Genomic DNA, 19,591 nt, shown 5'->3' on the forward strand with positions numbered 1-19,591 from the left:
GGCGGTTCTTGTCTGTTTCCTCACAGCCCATAGGAAAGCCAAGCCTGGGCAGGAGTAAGATTTTTCTGTAAGTTTACAACCCTCATCATACTTACTTGCGAGTAAGCCCCACTGAACACAATGGGACTTACTTCTGACTTACCTCATGGGGGTCAGATCTGCCTCGCTTTGTTTCAGGGAGGCATTTTGCCCTATTTGCCTCCATTCAAAGTTCTTCCTCGGCACACTCATAGCGCCATGCCAGCTTTACAAGCTGCCGATTTCATGCCATTAGGGGTTTATTCCAGCTTATCTATGATGTATTTTAAAATGGAATAAGGGAGGGAGGGAAACTACAGGACATCTCCTGTTTGATTGCAGCACCATTCCATTGACCTGGAAATTTCCGTGAGTGGCCAGAACTGAGTGTGCTATAAATAGCCTTTTTAGAGAACACCAAAATAAAGCAATATTCTTGCACAGTTGAGGAAGAGAAGATGGAGTCCTATTTTCAACAGATATAAATCTTGACCCAGACAGGTTTGCCACTCTTAAACAGGTACCGGATTTAGTCCCCTGCCTCCAGTGACATCAATTTTCTCATTTCTAGGAGAGAAGTTTGAGACACAGACAACAAAAATAAAGGATGGGATTTATCAGGAATATGGCAGAGCCTTTCAAGTATGAACCTGACTGAATGGGTTCACAGAAATACAAACCAATTCATAAAGTGAAATTGCATTCATAAAGCTTTCACGGCAAGCCAGCATTCAGGATACATTGGATGATATAATAACTTGACAGTTGTGCTCATAGGAGTTGCATGATATCACATAAGGAGTATTTAAGTAGATCAGAGAGAGAGGGGATAAATAGAAGGAAGAAAACATAATCTACCTAAAATCAAATCCACCCAGTAAGAGAGGCTCACCTGCATAAAAAGCTTGCCATGTGAGTTGCTGATGTTAGTGCACATCTGTAGAGTGTTCTTGTCCATCTTCACAATACTTATCCAAGCCCATCTTTTGCTTGAATAATGCAAATACATTGTTTGTTGAATAAAGCAAATGCATTCCCCCCATTTGTTGTTCTTTGTCCTCAGCACTATTCCACCTGAATACTGCTCCAACTAGGATAATTTCTTCAATCAATTCCAGAATTAGAGCATACACAGTTTCAGAATGACTAGTTACTTCAATAGGTTACTGTCCACTTGTTTAGGGTGACCATATGAAAAGGAGGACAGGGCTCCTGTACCTTTAACAGTTGCATTGAAAAGGGAATTTCAGCAGGTGTCATTTGTATGCATGCAGGACCGGGAGAAATTCCCTCTTCATCACAACAGTTAAAGCTGCAGAAGCTATACTAGAGTGACCAGATATAAAAGAGGGCAAGGCTCTGGCAGCTTTAACTGTTGTGATGAAGAGGGAATTTCACCAGGTGTGGTATGCATACAAATGATACCTGCTGAAATTCTCTTTTCTATGCAACTGTTAAAAATGCAGGAGTCCTGTCATCCTTTTCATAAATCTGGTCATTATCTGAGATTCAGGTTGGTAGGTGCATGGGACAAGACCTTCTCAAGAGTGATGGCCAGGCTGTGGAACTCCCTATCCATGTAGGCAGGTCTTGGTCCCTCCCTTTCCTGTTTTTGATGGATGTTTATTCCTATATACATTTAACTGTGAGTAAGCCCTGTTGGACACAGAGGTACTTTCTTCCAAGTAAATAAGCACAGGATTGCAGCTGTAGAGTATTCTTCCACATTGGGCATTTTTATAATTATTGTTAAATTCTGGCTGTCTATAACTGAAACTTGGCACGAATTCATAGCCCCAGTGACATCGGAGTCACCCCCCCCGCCCCCGGTGACCATATGAAAAGGAGGACAGGGCTCCTGTATCTTTAACAGTTGCATAGAAAAGGGAATTTCAGCAGGTGTCATTTGTATAATGGAGAACCTGTTGAAATTCCCTCTTTATTGCAACAGTTAAAGGTGCAGGAGCTATACTAGAGGGACCAGATTTAAAAGAGGGCAGGGCACCTGCAGCTTTAACTGTGGTGATAAAGAGGGAATTTCACCAGGTTCTCCATATATACAAATGACACCTGCTGAAATTTCCTTTTCAGTTGAACTATTAAAGATACAGGAGCCCTGTCCTCCTTTTCATATGGTCACCCTACCCTTGGGAATCCCCTCCTGTCTGTCTCTAGAGATGATACAATATTTAACCCCAAAAATTGAATAGCACATCACATCAGACTATTCATACATGGTTCTGTAGGTCTGTGTGACACTTCCTGTGTACTGGTGCTGGGAACTGTAGCAACCAGTATAAAAATAAATTATTAAAATCACTTTTTTTTTTAACATAGATAGACGTTGATTTAATTTAAAACAGATTTTGTAGCTGAATGTCTAGGAGATTTTACAACTTGAATTATAACCCTCTGAAACCTCAAGGTTCTTCTGGAAACACTGGCAGGTATGACAATCCAAAAATGTAAGTAATTTCTGCATTGTTTGAGAAATCGGAACTATGCAGTTAATGGGGGGAAAGGTAAATATTACTGATACCTATTCACCTAACCAGCAAGGGAGAAATGGTGAAGAAAATTATGCTTTTAAAAAGAAAAGGCATGGGTTTAATCATCATCATCATCATCATCATCATCATCATCATCATCTATATAAATAAAAATGTAAATGTTTGTTTGTTCCTAATCTAAAATCTCCGAAAGTTCTTCACCAATTGCTTTGAAATTTTGACACAACGTTGCATTCGAATATGCGTGTGTTTTTATGTAACTATATTATAGATGGGGACAAAAGTGTGTCTTAGAATCGAAGAAATAGGGTATATAAAAGCCCAGAGGCCTCCTCCAAGCCGACAGTGTTGTGGAAGCAGATGAAGCGGTTAATTATCCAACAGAATTTTTGAATTCACTCGATCTGCCAGGGATGCCACTGCACGTACTGCAATTGAAAATCGGCGTGCCAATTATCATGTTGCGAAATATCAACCAGCCAAAACTTTGCAACGGCACGCAGCTTGCAGTAAAAAAATTACTGAGCAACGTCATAGAAGGAACAATCTTGACAGGACCTTTCAAAGGTGAAGATGTCCTCATTCCTCGCATTCCTATGATTCCAACGGATATGCCATTTCAATTTAAGAGATTGCAATTCCCAATTCGATTGGCGTTTGCAATAACCATCAACAAAGCTCAGGGCCAATCTTTAGAATTGTGCGGTTTAGATCTAGACACAGATTGCTTCTCACATGGACAATTATATGTTGCGTGTTCTAGAGTCGGCAAACCAGACAATCTCTATTTCTACACAGACAATGGAACAACAAAAAATATTGTATATCCACAAGCATTGTGAAATTAAACATATTAGAAACATCCGCTTTGTCTTTTCTTTCTTTTCAGTTTAACCAGACTGAGCCACAGCAACGTGTGGCCAGGTACAGATAATAATAATTAATAATAATAATAAAATAATAATAATAATAGAGAAACCCTTGATGTGGCCAAAAAGCACAAAATCTGAGGCCTTTTGAATAGTTCACTGAGAACATCAGCTCAATATGCTGTAGAGGTCAAGGAGACAAGTGGGATGTGACAGACTATTAGGGAAGAAAAATTACAGAAGATACAACATTGCTATACAAATCTGCAGCTATGCAAATAGCAACTTTGGTTGCTTAAATTTTCAAAAGGACTTAGGCCTTAGCTAGACTTACTAGTCTAGTGGGATGGAGGGGTGAAGATCTCACGATGTTTTTATCGTGAGATTTCCCACTCTGTTCACATGCGGCGCGTGACAACCTCAGAGGAAGAGGACTCGCGCCCGCCATTTTGTTTGTTTTTCTTAAAGGGGAAGATGCACACAAGCACACATGTGCAAAAGGTAAGATATATATATATATATATATATATATATATATATATATATATATTCCATGCTACTCCCAACCCACCCCTGATGGGCGCAGTGCTCCTGAGGAGCTCTGTGCCCCCTGTGCAGGTCCCGGCTCCTCGCGAGGAACCGGGACAAACTGCGACGCCCAGCCATACATTCCACAGTCTTGGGTTCAGCCCGGGACCATAGAAAAACCAGGCTCAAAGGGTAGGGTGAGATCCCGGGCCAAGGGAGGGCTCATCCCTCCCTGATCCTGGGATCCCCTGTGCATCATGTGAATGCACAGGGACGATCCCGGGGATCGCCCTGGGATTTTACCCTGTCTAGCTAAGGCCTTAGAAACAAAAGGCAGCAAACAGAGCAACAAAGCAAGCCAGAAATCATTTCCATGTGGAAAGGTACCTATGTGATCCAGGAATGCACAGGAATGAATAACTTATGGAATGCACTTGGGTGATCTATTGTTGGAAATTAAACACATGTGAAAAGCCTATTGTAAAGGAATGTTAATATGGGAGGGAGGAGAAACAGCTTATTTTGATAGCTAAGTAAGCAACACCACTATTAGGCTACGTCTTTATGCACACCCACTTGGGAATAAGCCTACTGAACTAAGTGGTAATTATTTCTGAATAAACATAGAATCATAGAGTTGATGGGATTCTCTCTCAAAATCCATATTAAAATGCATATTTTGAATACAATTAAACTGCTGGAAAAGTGTGCAAACTTTAGAGACATGCAGAAGTTTGAATCTGTGCATTAGTCCCAGAAGTATAAATTGGGCTATTTCAAATTGGAATTAGTAAAGATTGGTTTTCCCAAGCACCCTTAGCCACATAAGGACTGTTGTTGCAAGAAAAAGGAGACTAAAGCCTTCTTGAGTTTATGAAACCAGGCTATGGTTCTTTGGATCCTGGTTGTAATTTAGAAACTAAACAGTTTCTCTGAGCAGGCCTTATTCAAGAATCTATAAGCCAAGATAGCAATGAATGATGGGGGTGTACTTGTGTTAATATCAGTGAGGGCGCAATCATATCCCAATGCTCGTAAGCCTGCGAACTCGCCATGCTTGTAAGCCTGTGAACTTGCAATGTAGAGCAGGAGTGGCAGAGGTGATCTTCTCCTCCCTGCTTCTCCCAGTCTGCATTTTTGCTAGATGGGCTTTTTTTGCCCATTTAGCTGGGGTGCTATGGAAGGGGACATAAGTAGGCTGAAGAGGTCTGGGGATACTTCAGCCTTTCCAGCCCCCTCCCCATCCACAGAGCACCCACTTTACATCCTCTCCAAGGTCATTTTTGCAATCTCAGAGAGGCAGCTAGTGTGGTTCTCTCCACACTAGCTGCAAGGGGGGAGGGGAACACAGCTTCCCCAGATCCAGGAATCCAAAATACTGCCTAGGGGGCATAGGATTGCTCCCTAAGTTTCTATGCAGACCTACAAATCTATAAAGTATTACGAATATAACTAAGATAAATAAGCAGAGGCTCAGCCTCACATAAATAACAGTATGAATTGACTAGAGAGTAGCACTATGAAAGATTATTTTTACTCATTCCTGTTATTTACAGAACTCACACTATTGTCACTGGCAAAACTTCATTTCCCAGTATATGTTTAGTTATAATGCCATTTTTAAAGACCACACAATTCTTGCCACTGACCCTACTTTACCCCCACTCTTTCCACATTTTATATACACAAGTCTATAAAGTTTTCAGATTTTGACTCATCAGGTGTTTCCCCCCCCCTCCCTATCAGTCACTACGGAGAGTTCAGAGCAATAAGAAAACCTTGGCCATATTGCAGATTTGGAAAGCATTTTCTTACATGGCCTATGGTTCCTTCTCATGTGTCACTCCACTCTTTATCCCTATATACTGGTAGATATTATCACTAAATCCAGGTAGTTTTATCTCCCAAATGTCTCTAAAATCTTCCATTTCCTCTTCATTCTCACCACAAAAATATAAAACTTGTCAAGTCCATCATCCTCTTCATCCTTGATTACTGCAACCTCATTTTCGTCAGACTCCAGCTGATACCCTCAACATTCAGTTTGGCCGCTAATCTGTTGTGAAAATAATCCTCCATTAAGATTGTGCTCTGACATTCCTAAATTGTCATCTCTGCCAGCTCACCGTTGCCGGCTACATCTGATGTAAGCTTCTCATATTATCCGTAATGGTTTTACGAGCTGACCCCTTTCTTACTCCTCTCTGCTGTTCACCTTTCATTCCTACCTTCTCAACTCATCTAAGCTCCTCGTCAAGATCTCCCCCACTTTTTTTTCCACCTATGAGCTTCTTATGTGGTTTCCTCCTTTTCGTCAGGCCACAAAAAGTACAGTTGAAATGCTGCTGAAAATTCACAGGGAGCCATTCGTGTGCAAGAGTAAATCTAACCAATGTGGTACTTTTCCATTGCAAAAATGCCTTTTTTACACTGTGCTGCTTTTAATAATGTATGAGTTTTAAATGTTTTAATTAGTTATATGTATTTTATAGTGTTTTCATTTGTGTTGTACCTCGCCTCGATATGGAGAGAAAGGCGGGTAACAAATAAATATGTTGTTGTTGTTATTATTATTAAAAGAGATTAGAAACATGTCTATCATGCAACATGAGAATATCATGGGACTCTCTAGGATGAAATGGGGGGGAGTCACTTTTTAAAAACACACACACACAATATTATGGATTTAAACTTACATCCTATCTCATCTTAAAGATTCGGAATGAGTAAAATGATTAAAATTGAATGCATATATAATAAGTCTATCAAAACCTTACATCAGAACACTGATCTGTGCCAACTGTATATAAATGAGATTTCAAGCCATTACCTACCCTTGTTATTCAAACAGAATGCATCTGTCGGATTGTGCTGTCAGACCAGAAGTAGTAAATGTCTAGACAAGGGGGGTAGAGGGGTATGATCTCATGATTTTATGATCACCAGATTGTCCCCCTCATCTACACTGGATTCCTGCATTGAGCAGGGGGTTGGACTCGATGGCCTTGTAGGCCCCTTCCAACTCTGCTATTCTATGATTCTACACATGGTGCATGACATCCCAGGAGGAAGAGGACGTCACAGATGCCATTTTGGTTGTTGTTTTTAATCAGAGAAGACCACAGGAGCATTCCTGCACAAAATGTGAGTTTTTAAAACAAAAAACCCCTCCTGCTCCCCCCACCCCACCCACGATGGGGGGTGCCCGGTTCCCGGCTCCTTGTCTTTACTCGCTAGGAGCCAAGACAAACCCGCGACGGTGGGCCATATGTCCCATAGTCTCGGGATCATCCTGGGACCATGGGAAAAACTGGGATGGAAGGGTAGGGCAATATCCCAGGGAAAGGGAGGAATCATCTCTCCCTGCTCCCGGGATGCCCTGTGCATCATATGGACACACAGGGACTAACCCAGGGCAATCCCCGGGATATCGCCCTGTCTAGCCATGCCCGTAGACTCCATGGAGCATTGATGGCTGCCGCTGAAAACAGCAACTTCATGTCTTGTTCTTCTTGTTCCTGCCTCCCTGGTAATGTGGTGTAATAGAAAACATGTGACATCGTGTCATTGCACTTTTGATTTTTCTGTTTTGGTATGTTGAATGAAATGGAACAGGGGCACCAAAACCCAGGGGAGGAGGAATTGCTTTGTTTCCTGCAGCATCTTTCAGTTCTGTATTTAGTTGATGCCATTTTGGCTGATATCCGACACAAAGAGTCAGATATCAGAAAGGAGATTCTTTCATATTTATGTTGTTCCACAGCCACTTGGAATACTATGGTTTGGAAGATACCTTGAACAATAAGCAATCATTGTTGCCATAATAACTCCCAACTAATGCCCTCTTTCCTGTTCAGACAAATAAACACAGTTTATGGGGTTGAAGGGATCAGGTGGCTGGTGCCATGGCCAATAGGTTGAACGGCAGGGGGACGGTTAGGCCAGCACTCCACTAGCTGAGGAAACCTCATCTTCCAGCCAAGACTTGATAGTGGTGGTGAGGAGGTAGGTCCACTCAGGGAGGAGGGACCCACTACAGGACTTTAAAGAGTTTCCAGGCAAGAGAGTCTGCTAGAACTACAACAAGGGTTGGTGTTTTAGAATGTAATATGAAGACTAAATTAACTGTTCTGCTAATCACCAGAGCTATGCATGATTGCTGTTGCTTGTCCACTGGAGAAAGGATTTTCTCCAGAGGACAAGCAATAAAGACCATCCAACTGTGAGTCCTGCAAGACCTGGACCCTGTTCCTCTGCCTGTCTCTCTTCCACCTGGCCTGGGAAGGCAGGGACCCAACTGACTCCAGCTACAAAGGCTGTTCCTCCTGCTGAAGGCACCTAGAGAACACCAGGATAGAGTCTTTTTTAGGCTTGGTGGCTGGGGTAACCTTTAGCTTTAGATGAGGAGCTCCATCAGATGAGTGTTTTATTGCATGCTCGTTACTGGGCACTCAAAGATTTTCGTGGGTCCCTCTCACAACACTGTCTGCCTCCTGTGCACCTCCCACCCCTTCTAGCCTTCCTCACATGACAAAAAAAACACCCCAGTAAGTCCATCTTATTTTTAAATAAGGAAGTTGCCACTATCTCCTGCTGTGTGCAGGAGAAGCAGCGGGATCAAAATGACCCACTGAATGGGCCATGTGCAAGTTGTTTACTTCCTCTTTCAAATGAGAAAGTAATGATGGACAACTGTGTGGGCGGAGATGTGATGGTTAGCAAATGCGATTTTCCCCTGTGTGATGATGCTTGAGAAATTATTTTTATTCCTATTGTAATTGTTTTGTATTTCACTTTTGGATTGTTTAATTGTGGTGCATATTTACTACGAAATCTTTAGCCTATTTATATGATTATTTAAATTTTGTTATGATTTGTAACTGTTAGTTATCTGGGAATGTTGCTGTATCTTGTATTTCACTTGATGTTGCTATAAGCTGCTTTGAGCATGGTTTTACCGTGGAAAAGCAGCATAAAAATAAAATGATGGTTGTGATTTCATGGTTCCAGACACAGGAATTGTACAATGTCTGATCATCTCATATCTTGATTTTATACAATATTGTCACCTCTCTTTCTCCCTTTATTACATGGAAATATACTGCATGTAAGAAAAAGCAACTCTCAAGGAATCTGAAAACGTGTCAGGTATGAGTACAAGGCAAAGAAACCTGACAAAAGGGTTTCTTTCACACACAGCATCTTCATTTGAATATTGAACAATATTTGCAACCATTCAAGCTCTCAAAAGCGAATACTATGAGATAACAGTAGCAGCAGGTCTCCTTCCCCCACCTCCAGCCCATAGGGGCAGAGTTGTCTGTATTAGCACCACTCACAACACATTTAGGTTGGAATACTCTACCCACTGACTTGGGAGTCAGCACCATTGAACTCAATGGGACTGATATCTGAGTAGACATTTGCTCTGCTCAAAGAGCTTTACAGCAAACATCCAAGCAATCATACACCAAACAGACTATAGCAGGAAACAAAGTCTATAAAAAAGAGAGAGAGAGAGAGAGAGAGAAAGAGAGAGAGAGAGAGAGAGAGAGAGAGAGAGAGAGAGAGAGAGAGAGAGAGATTGCATTATTTTTCTCCATTCTCTGTTAGGTGTACAGAAATTCTTCAATCCCCCCCCCCTCAAGTATTCTTTGGCACTCCCTGTCTCTTCTAATTATTATTACGTCACCCCTTTTAGGATCTCGCCACGAACCTCCCTGCTTAAGCTTGCCTGCCTTGGCCCTGAAATTCCTTGTTGCACATTCAGTTTCCTTCCTCCTTCCTCCCACAGCTTTATATCTTTGTTTTCCACACAAAAGCAGTCTTGGTGGATTTCCTGTACCTCCTTCTTGTGTTGCTACCCTTAAAGTGACATAAACTCACAGAGCCACTGGAACAGCCTGGATAACTGAGAGAAGCAGTCAACCCACAGCACGGAAGCCAACGCAGATTTCACCATTTCTTTGGGGATTCTAGAGCTCTGATGTGCTCAACAACTCACAGACAAGGGTGATGGGATGCTGGGGCAGTAGATTTGCCTCCGTTTATTACCCCTTTTTATTCCTAGTCTGGTTTCCACAACCTGCCAAGAACGAGGTGATTTCCACCCAGTGTTCTAATTTCAGCCTTTTGCTCCACTGCTCTACATTTCTTTCCATGTGTTCTCTTTGAATCTTCTCCTTGGCCTTCAAGACCTCCTGGACCTTCAACATCCACTCATATTCTGTGCTCATGTCTATGTCTTGCTCCACCCCTGTCCTTATCGACTTTCCTTCATCTGCTTTATGAGTCTTTCTAGGTAGTTCTTTTTTTTATCCCCCAATTGATTTGTTATTCATCATTTGCATCTGCCTTGTGCTTCGTCTACCTGAGGGCAAATGACTGTATAAGAGCAGCATATTTGCTAGGATTTAACTCTTCTAATGGGCATGTGTGGACATTTTGCACATGATCATACCTTCAGAACGGGTCGGTTTGTTACAAAGGGACTCAAGACTGAACACTCCAGAGAAGCACCACCCATGAAACTTCTCCTGCTTTTAGGTATGTAATGTTATTTGTAGAATGAAGATTAAGAGTGAGATGGCTTCTTTGAGAACCTCATTTACAGAACTACGCTTCCAAATCATGCCCAGAGCATTCTTGGATGGCAGATACAGACATGTTGCCAGAAACTTATGGTTCTGTATCTGTGGTATGGGAGAAGTAGAGGATATCTGACACTATTTATTGTATTGTCACCTGTATAAAAATCCGAGGGGGAGATTCCTGGGGCAGATTTTGGCATCCTTACAGGAGAAAAGTTCCCATGTGAAAATTTGCTCATTGTCAGATTGTGACCCTTATGTTACACTCAAAATAGCTTTGTTTGCTAAAGCTGCCAAACATTTTTGTGCAATCACTCTGAATGCTATTGCAGTAGACTGTGCAGGTGATTCACTAATTTGATTTCTGTTATTGCATGGTGTTATGCTGTTATATCATGGTCTATCAAGCTTTCCTCTTTGTAATGACTATTAGTCAAATACAATAAAATGACTTGATGATGACAATGAATAAGATGGAGGCGGGAAAGAAAACTGGCACAGACAGGCCTTGGAAAAGGGAGAGGGAGAGACACTGTTGTAAAACTTTTCAAAGTGAACGTTATCCAGTTTGTCAAACCAAAGCCACATCTTGCAAATGGCTAGATATTTTTTTTTAAAAAAAAAACTTAAGAAGTTCTCGGCTGGGGAAAAAAACCACATTAATAATGCATAATACAATAGAGGATGTGAAAAGAACTGAATTATATATTTACCAAGTTATTTAATCTTAACCTTTACAATATTTTTGGGGGGTCATTATTATGCATAGAAGGCAGCTTCTGTTTTCCCTGCAGTAATTAATCTTAGACTTGTAACACTAGGACTAAGATCCAAAGAAGTGATATGCAGGTCTATTAATGAGCCATTCAGCTTTGCTAACCTGTACAAATTGGTACTAATTGATCATGTTCTGAAATGTAGCTACAGTCCTAAAACCACTTACTAGAAAGCTCCATTGAACTCATAGGTTAACCATGTTTCAGATTACTTTGGATTGAGCTGTAATTCTTCCTTTTTCTTTGCCTTAATTAATTGGCAATTATATTTTCTTTTTCTTCAGCAAAACAAAAACAGTTCCCAGACTGACTTGCTTGACGACACAGATCGCAACCACAATTGTCAGACCTAAAGAGAATTTAAATAAATGATTGTGGTCCTTGACCCAACCCCAGAAGAAAGGCCCTTTTGCTTGAGCTATTTGCTTCTCTAGACCATACCATAGTCTGATAAAACTGGTAGAGGGTAGAGCAATATCAAAAATGATATTGCTACTGCATGGAAATGTAATCTTCCATGTTGTTATACTGTTACAGAAAAAGTAATTTTAACTAGTTTTAGGGGGAAAGTAATTTTAAAATGATGTTTAAGGGAAAATCAAGAAGAAGAAGAAGAAGGATTTCTAAAGTGCCCCATAGCTCTCTCGCTCTCTCGGCAGTTTACAAGTTTACAACATTAAAAACAATAAGCAAAATTTAAAAACATAAAAACCACAACAGACAGTATACACAGAAACATACATCTAAAACCAACTATGAGTAATCAGCCAAACTGCAAAACAAATTGATTAAAACTCATCACATGCTGCTAAATGCCTGGGAAAAGAGAAAAGTCTTGATATGGCATCGAAAAGATAGCAATGTTGGTTCCAGACAGGCCCCACTGGGGAGATCATTCCATAATTGGGGTCCACCACTGAGAAGGCCCTTGCCTTGTTGCTGTCTTTCAAGCCACCCTTGGAGGAGGAAGTTGCGCGTAGTTTACGGATAGGCTTGTGTTGAGTTGGGGGAGGTGCTCTGTTAAAAACCAGCACCTTGAATCAGGCTCAGAAATGCAAGTGGGCCAGAATCAGTCTTATATATTCAAACTTTCTGGTCCCCATTATCAACGTGGCTGCCACAGTTTGCACAAGCTGCAGTTTCCGAATTGTCTTCAGCAGCAGCCCACAAAAAGTGCATTGGAGCTTACCAGAACATAGACACCTGAAGCCAGGTTATCCCTATCTAGATAGAGGCATAACTTGATCACCAACATTAGTTGGTAGAAGGCACTCCATACCACTGAGGCAACCTGCACCATTTTTGTGATTGCTGAATGCATCTTACAGAGAGTAAGATAAATCTATAGACATAAAATTTAATCATCCTGTCCAAATATGTTTAATATATTTGTAAATATTTTTGGATTAGAGTTGTAATTTTCTTTTAGAACCTGTGTCTTATTCAGAAACTATCTTTTGGTATCTTTCTCAAGATGTTTGCATAGAACTACTTTTAAAACTCAATACAGATCTAATATATATAAAACTGACATCTGTTTTTAATTCCATTTAGCATTTGTGTCCACACTGTGGGACACTAGCTACTCCTCCGGGAACTGTACCATCCCATGCCATGAGCGTGCAAAATGTGAAGTTCGTAATGGAGCCCAAGGCTGTTATTGTAGCCCAGGATTCACTGGACCTGGAGTACGTGGACCTGACGCAAGCGGTTGTTATGGTAAGTAAATTGCTCTCCACTTTACTTCCTCCAAATCATTGTTATTTTGTATCTTTTCTTAACTATCCCTCCATTTGAAAACCTTCTGTTTCAGGCATGATACAGGAAGGAAATAGGAAGATTACATGGTTAATTTAATTCAGTATTCCTCCAACCTGGTGCCTTCCAGATGTTTTGGACTACAACTCCTAGCATTCACAACTATTGGTCATGTTCGCTAGCCCTCATAGGAGTTTAAGTCCACAACAAATGGAGGGCACCTCGTTGGGGAAAGCCAAATGAACTTGTGCATTTTGCATGTCTTGTGGAGAATTAGGGTTTCCAACAAAATCATTCCCTCTACTAATGAACTTAGGTAGTAAGTGCTGACAGGATTGGTGGCCAAATGGGTCTAATGAGAGACAAGAGAGAGACATCAGCATGCCTGAGGAACCCCCCAAGATTTTCAGAAATACAACAAAACAACAACAAAACTTAACCCTAAGGAGGTAAAATACGCCACCAACTCACAACCCAATGAGGACTGGGCATGCCATGGAAGGCTGAGTGTCACTTGGAAAAGAAAAATGGAGAATCAGGGGATTGTGGTGTAAAATGAAAGAGAGGACCGCAGAAGAGTGTTTGGCTGGAGCCCTAAATGGAAGCAGTGCTCTTAGGACAGGAGTGGGGAAACTGAGACTGCCTGAGAGATGAATCTGGCCATTGGGATTCCCCAGATGACCACACACACTTCCTCTAGCTGCACCCCTACTGCTCAAAGCCCTGGGCCTGTATGGATGAACATTGGTTTCTCCAACATTTAAATTTTTAAAATCTCATTCCCCCCCCCCGAATATGAAGAATCATAAAATCATAGAGTTCAGGGGGCCATTGAGTCCTACCCTTTGCTTAGTGCAAGAATTCAGCAACAGAGGACCACTACCATCCTAGGCAGTTGGTTCCATTAGCTGACTACTCTGACCATTAAGAAGTTTTTCCTGATGTTCAACCGACATCTTCCTTCCTTTAACTGAAGCCCATTATTTTGCGCCCTACAGTCTTGGATAACAGATAGCAGGATGCCACCCTTCTTCTGTGTGAAAATGTGCAAATTTTGGTAAATTCTCATCGAAAGTGAACTGAACTGAACTTCTTACCATCTCCATTTCTAATTTCATAGAAGGACTTTTTGCATGACCAAACAACCTCTGGGATGGAAGAAAGAACCATCTGTCAAAACCATGTTAATATCATTTTTTTTACCTGCCTTATGGTCATGAGGTAGTGCAGGAAATAATCTAAATTATTTTTAAAAAATATGGTAAAAAAATATGGTAAAAAACCAACAACAACCAACATTTTGTGGGTCACTTCCCATATACATCACCTGGACATTTTTAGTTAATTCACATACACACCTACACACACACACACACACACACACACACACACACACACAAAAGTGGTGAAAATATAAATAAATCAGTTCTATGTATTCAGAATTTCTTAGACATCTAAAACTATAGAAAGGGAAGGTGTTTCCAAAGGGGGTAAATGCTGACTTCATCAGTCTAATCTCTGTTTCTATGGAAAGGAAGCAGAAAAACAAAACAAACAACCTTACGACTTAACAGTGCTTCCTTTCACAATGACTATATTCATCATGTGATAACTATAACTACAAACTAATAGCTTGACTAACTAGAATGGCTTTTACAGATCAGCTCTCACACATGGAGGGTTTCTGTCATGTGGATTCAGTTCCTGTCAATGAGAAACAAGTGTATCAAGTAGTATCTCCCTTTCAATTGACCACATGAAATGGTTGCTACTCTAAGGGCATGGCTAGATGAGGCGATATCCCGGGGATCGTCCCTTTGTATCCACATGAGGCACAAGGCATCCCGGGAGCAGGGAGGGATGATCCCTCCCTTGGCCTGGGATATCGCCCTACCCTTTCATTCCATTTCTTTCCCACGGTCACGGGATCCATGCCCATCTGGGGTGGGGTGAGGTGGGGGAAGCGTGAGGTGTTTTTTTTTTTTTAAAAAAAAAAAAAAACCTTACAATTTCGATCGAGGGCTTGTGTGCTCATTTTCCTTTTTTAAAAAAATCCAAAATGGTGGGCGCAACATCTTCTTCCTCCTGGGACATTGCACACCACATGTAGACGAGGAGGACAAACTCGCAATCATAAAATCGTGACATCATCCCCCTCAACACCCGTCATCTAGCCACGTCCTTCGTGTCTTGTCATTGGTGTGAAAGGAAAGAGTTCTCCTAAGTCATTGGGACAAATTATGGATGGTTTGGGCCTATTTGTTGTGCTGGGTGTGCTCCTCAGAATGAATGTCAAAAAGCTAAATGGGCTCAAAACCAAGCCAAATACTGTAAAAACCATTAAAAAAAGACGGGGGGGATCCAAGGCAGGTTCTAGATAGGTTTGTTATTTTGCAATCATAGTTCATTACTACCAGTGCAAATGGGGGCCAATTTCAAAGATGTTTACAGAATATATTGGCAGCTTTGCAGAGAACCGAATAACAAATTATCTTAATAAAAATGCTGCTGTTTGGCAATTTAACTGTTAGACCTTTGAACTTTGATGCATCTCCCATAATAACGTCTCATTTGTCCCCCATCACTGAATTGTGAAACGGTGAGCCTGGGTGTGAACCATGAAAAGTGAACCGTCTATTCTCATATATGCTAATTTAGTACCTATCTTCAGTCTAATGGTTAAATTAACTACCAAACAGCCTCTTCCATTAAATCTTCTGCACACAAGCATTTTCATAATTACAAAAACGTTTTAATGGTATCACGGTAGTTTCCATATCCATGTTGTATAAAATTATTTTCCATCTTCCTATCCTTACCCATAAGTCCTATTGAACTTGGTGGGATTCCTGAGTAAATGTTTTAGGATTGCTGAGCACTTGTCTTTCTCTGTTTTACTGGTGGATCTACTGTGTTTTTGCTGTCTTGTATATGTTTGATTGAACTTTATAATCAGAAGTGACCACATCAGGTGACCCCTGGAGAATATTTTACATTTTCCTCAATGCCCCCAAAGTGATGATATGTAATGAGAGGCTCCCAGACCCAGCTTCCCACTGCAGGGTGCCCAGGACCCACATCCAGCTGCTCAAGCATGTCAGTACTCTTTATGGGATTATGATTTTATTTTGTTACCATTCTTCTTATTTATTTATTTTATTTATTTATTACCATTTATATGCCGCCCCATAGCTGAAGCTCTTCTGAGCGGTTTACAAGCTCTCTCGGCAGTTCTTGTTGGCTTCCTTGAACAGTTTGTTTTGAAAAATGTAGGATAAAAGTATTTTAACTGAATAAAGCTCCAAGAAGGCAGGGCCAGCCTTGCCATAAGGCAGGATGAGGCAGTTTCCTCTGGCAGCAGATGCTGGCAGATGGCAGCAAGGTGATGGAGAAGAGAGCTGTGGGCAATGCAGTCTGCTGTGCACCTCCTAAGTTAGCCTGCTGCCTTTGGCAGGGGATGGTACAGAATGTTGTCCCACTACCAGTACTGCAGAAAGATTCAACTACCAGTCCATTCAGTTTTTGTACATGGAATGGGAGGGGGGATCTTGTCTCTCACCTCAGGCAGCAAAATATCTTGGACTGGCCCTGCAGCAAGGAAATATTATACGTATGAACTGGGTAGCATAGAAGGCTGCATTCTTGGAAAGCAAAGATGTGTTTTGAAGAAGGCAGCACATTGCCCAATTCTATGTTAATATTCTCTGTCTTCTTCTAAGAACATATTTACCATCTGCTTTTAATTGGATCAGATCTTAAAAGGATTAAAAGATAGTCGAGATAGTAATTAGCTTGAAGCTAAAAAAATGTGGAGCTTAATGATATGATAGATCTTGTGGCGCGGGTGAGTGTGTTTTCATCCTTTCTTCATTGAAAGGGCTTCTACTTTTCTGGAGATGAATGCTTGCTACTCTTTAATTCATAATCCTTGGTTTCACTTTCTAATTTATAATCTTTGGTTTCATCAGTGCAGACTCTCTTTCATGTGCATATATAAGCTGCAGTTCCCCAAATAGCTCACACAGTGCAAGCGTGTTAGTTAGGTGGTAACATTCACTGTTGCTGTCATTAGCATCAATTTAACAATTTTGCACCTGTTCGGTAAAAGCTGGCTTTTAATGATATCCTTAATGGTGTTATTTAAATGCCTCCTTTCTTCATCCTTAACTCTGGAGTTTTGTGTTGTTATAATCAAAGAAGCAACAGTAGATGTTGCTTTCAATAATGTCATTCAATCTACTTTTTTGGGGGGAGGGCAAGAGTGACATTTATCAGATTAATTCTTTGTAAGTGCATTATGTTATAAAACCAGCCCGTTGCTATTTAATGAAGCAATTGAGATGGATTCAGAATAGTGATTAGTGGAGTCCCATAAATGCTGCAGGAAGTGGGTGGGAAGGCAGTCTTCACAATTTCCCCCTGTACTTTCCAATGCCTGCTGAAAAGTTACTCTGGAGAGCTTGTAGAACCTTTGGAACAGCATGAGAGGTGATGCAGGAGGCTGCAAAGAGAAGGGAAATGGACAGAGATGGCCGAGCCTGCCCCTTCCTCCAGGATGGAGCCTCTGCTGGATCCCAGTGTCTTCCATAAATGGAATGGCCATTCTAGATACGACGCAGTGACTGGGTTCAGATTACCCACTGTGGCTTGTTGTGAGTTATTTAATCCAGGATGAGCCATGGCACCTGTGGACCCCAGTTTGCATATGCAACCCCCATGCGAACTGGGGAAACGTGGCTTAGGTGAAGGGTAAACAACCCTCCCATAACTCTAAAACAGTCTCGCATAACCCACACTCACCAGGTTCCCATGACACAACCACCACCAAATGGGGGATGCATATTCAAAATGGTGGATGCCTAAGCCCGGCATGCGCCACAGCCTTGCTGTGTGTTAAATTACCCATGGAGAGCTGTCATGTCATGTGAACAGCCCCAGAGATTGCAATACTTTGTGTTTTCCAGATTACCAATGACAAAAAGAGGATTGAGAAATATAAAAGAATGTCTACCGAGAATGGGGATGGGGTCCCCCAGGCCTGGGGGAAGGGGGAATCTGGGCTTCCTGGGGTCCCAATCTGACCGTCTGTTGTTCCCCAGAGGGCTGCACCCACTTTTCACAACACCAGGCCCCTTTCTCCTTTCCATTCTCTCATTCTAAAAGGTGGAAATGCCTTTCCTACGGCTTGGTTACTGTGGCAGGAAGGGCTTTAAGCTACAATATGCTGGCATTTGTGTATGTTTGGCCCCTTGCTTTTTGCCTCTGCTCCCCCCTTGCCTTTGGTCCTGCCCACTCCTGAAATGTGACTCCGCCCCCAAGACCTTCTCTGAAATTGAATTCAGACCTCTGACTGACAGAGGTTCATGAGCGGAACTTCTGTCCATGTTAACATCTTAGCCAGAATTTGGGGAGGGGGGCAGGGGGAGGGAATATCTTGTTCTGAGTCAGTGCGTCCCATAAGTTGCATGAGAAACCTAAAGAATACTGTAGCTGAGGAATGTGTTGGGACTAGAAGTGCATACAGTAGGAAGAAATACACACACACACACACACCTAGGGTGACCATATGAAAAGGAGGACAGGGCTCCTGTATCTTTAACAGTTGCATAGAAAAGGGAATTTCAGCAGGTGTCATTTGTCTGCATGTTGCACTTGGTGAAATTTCCTCTTCATCACAACAGTTAAAGCTGCAGGAGCCATATTGCAGCTATGCTGTGACCAGATTTAAAAGAGGGCAGGGCACCTGCAGCTTTAACTGTTGTGATGAAGAGGAAATTTCACCAGGTTCTCCATATATACAAATGACACCTGCTGAAATTCCCTTTTCAATACAACTGTTAAAGATACAGGAGCCCTGTCCTCCTTTTCATATGGTCACCCTAACACACCTTCCTTGGTGTACAGCTGGGATATGTATATGATAAGAAAGGGCCAAGCAGCATGTTTCTGTGCTTTTTCTTTCTGCCATATAAACTCACAACACATCCTGTGACTCCATCCTGTGACTAGATTATTACTCAGGCCTCCCATGCAAGTGGGATCCACCCATCTCCTGGCAACCCAATGGGAGAGAGAGAGTGAAGGGGGTGATAGAACAAGAGGGGGAAATGGTGTCTCAGAAAGAGAAGTGGGGAGGAATGGTAGAAAGTGAGAAAAATGGGGTGACTCTGCCCATGTCTAGGTTCGTCCCTGCCCACTGCTGGCATGAAATTCCAACAGATTTGCACTGAGGGAATGTTGTCCTGGAGCTTTTCTATGCAACACATTTATCATGTGCTTGTCATTCCTTACTCACTGTTGTTTACAGGTTCTTCAGATGATGATGTGACTCTCCAGTTTCACATCTGTATCTAACCAGCACTTTCGGCAGGTTTCTTTAGAGTAGGGGGAAGCGGCATTTAATTGTGAAAGCAAAATAAAGCATGATTTCCTCATGCATTTGCACTATTCTGCTCCACAGTGCCACCTAGAGATTATGTAGCAAGAAAGTAGGAAAGGAAATGTAGTTCTCAGATCTCAGTTCTTCAACAAAATTGAAAGTA

At 41.7% G+C, this 19,591-nt stretch overlaps 1 protein-coding gene across 1 annotated transcript in view; it reads left to right on the top strand.

Moving 5' to 3' along the window:
- Positions 1–9,836: 9,836 nt before the first annotated feature.
- Positions 9,837–19,591, top strand: part of ADGRL4 (adhesion G protein-coupled receptor L4) — a 113,415-nt gene continuing 103,660 nt past the window's right edge. Inside the window, exons 1-2 of the mRNA XM_063137030.1 lie at positions 9,837–10,471; positions 12,846–13,010. Coding sequence (XP_062993100.1) covers positions 10,351–10,471; positions 12,846–13,010 — 286 coding nt within the window. The 5' untranslated portion in view covers positions 9,837–10,350. The remainder of the gene's footprint in view (positions 10,472–12,845; positions 13,011–19,591) is intronic.

The sequence above is a fragment of the Elgaria multicarinata genome, chromosome 1, assembly GCF_023053635.1.
Source record: "Elgaria multicarinata webbii isolate HBS135686 ecotype San Diego chromosome 1, rElgMul1.1.pri, whole genome shotgun sequence".
Lineage (NCBI taxonomy): Eukaryota > Metazoa > Chordata > Lepidosauria > Squamata > Anguidae > Elgaria > Elgaria multicarinata.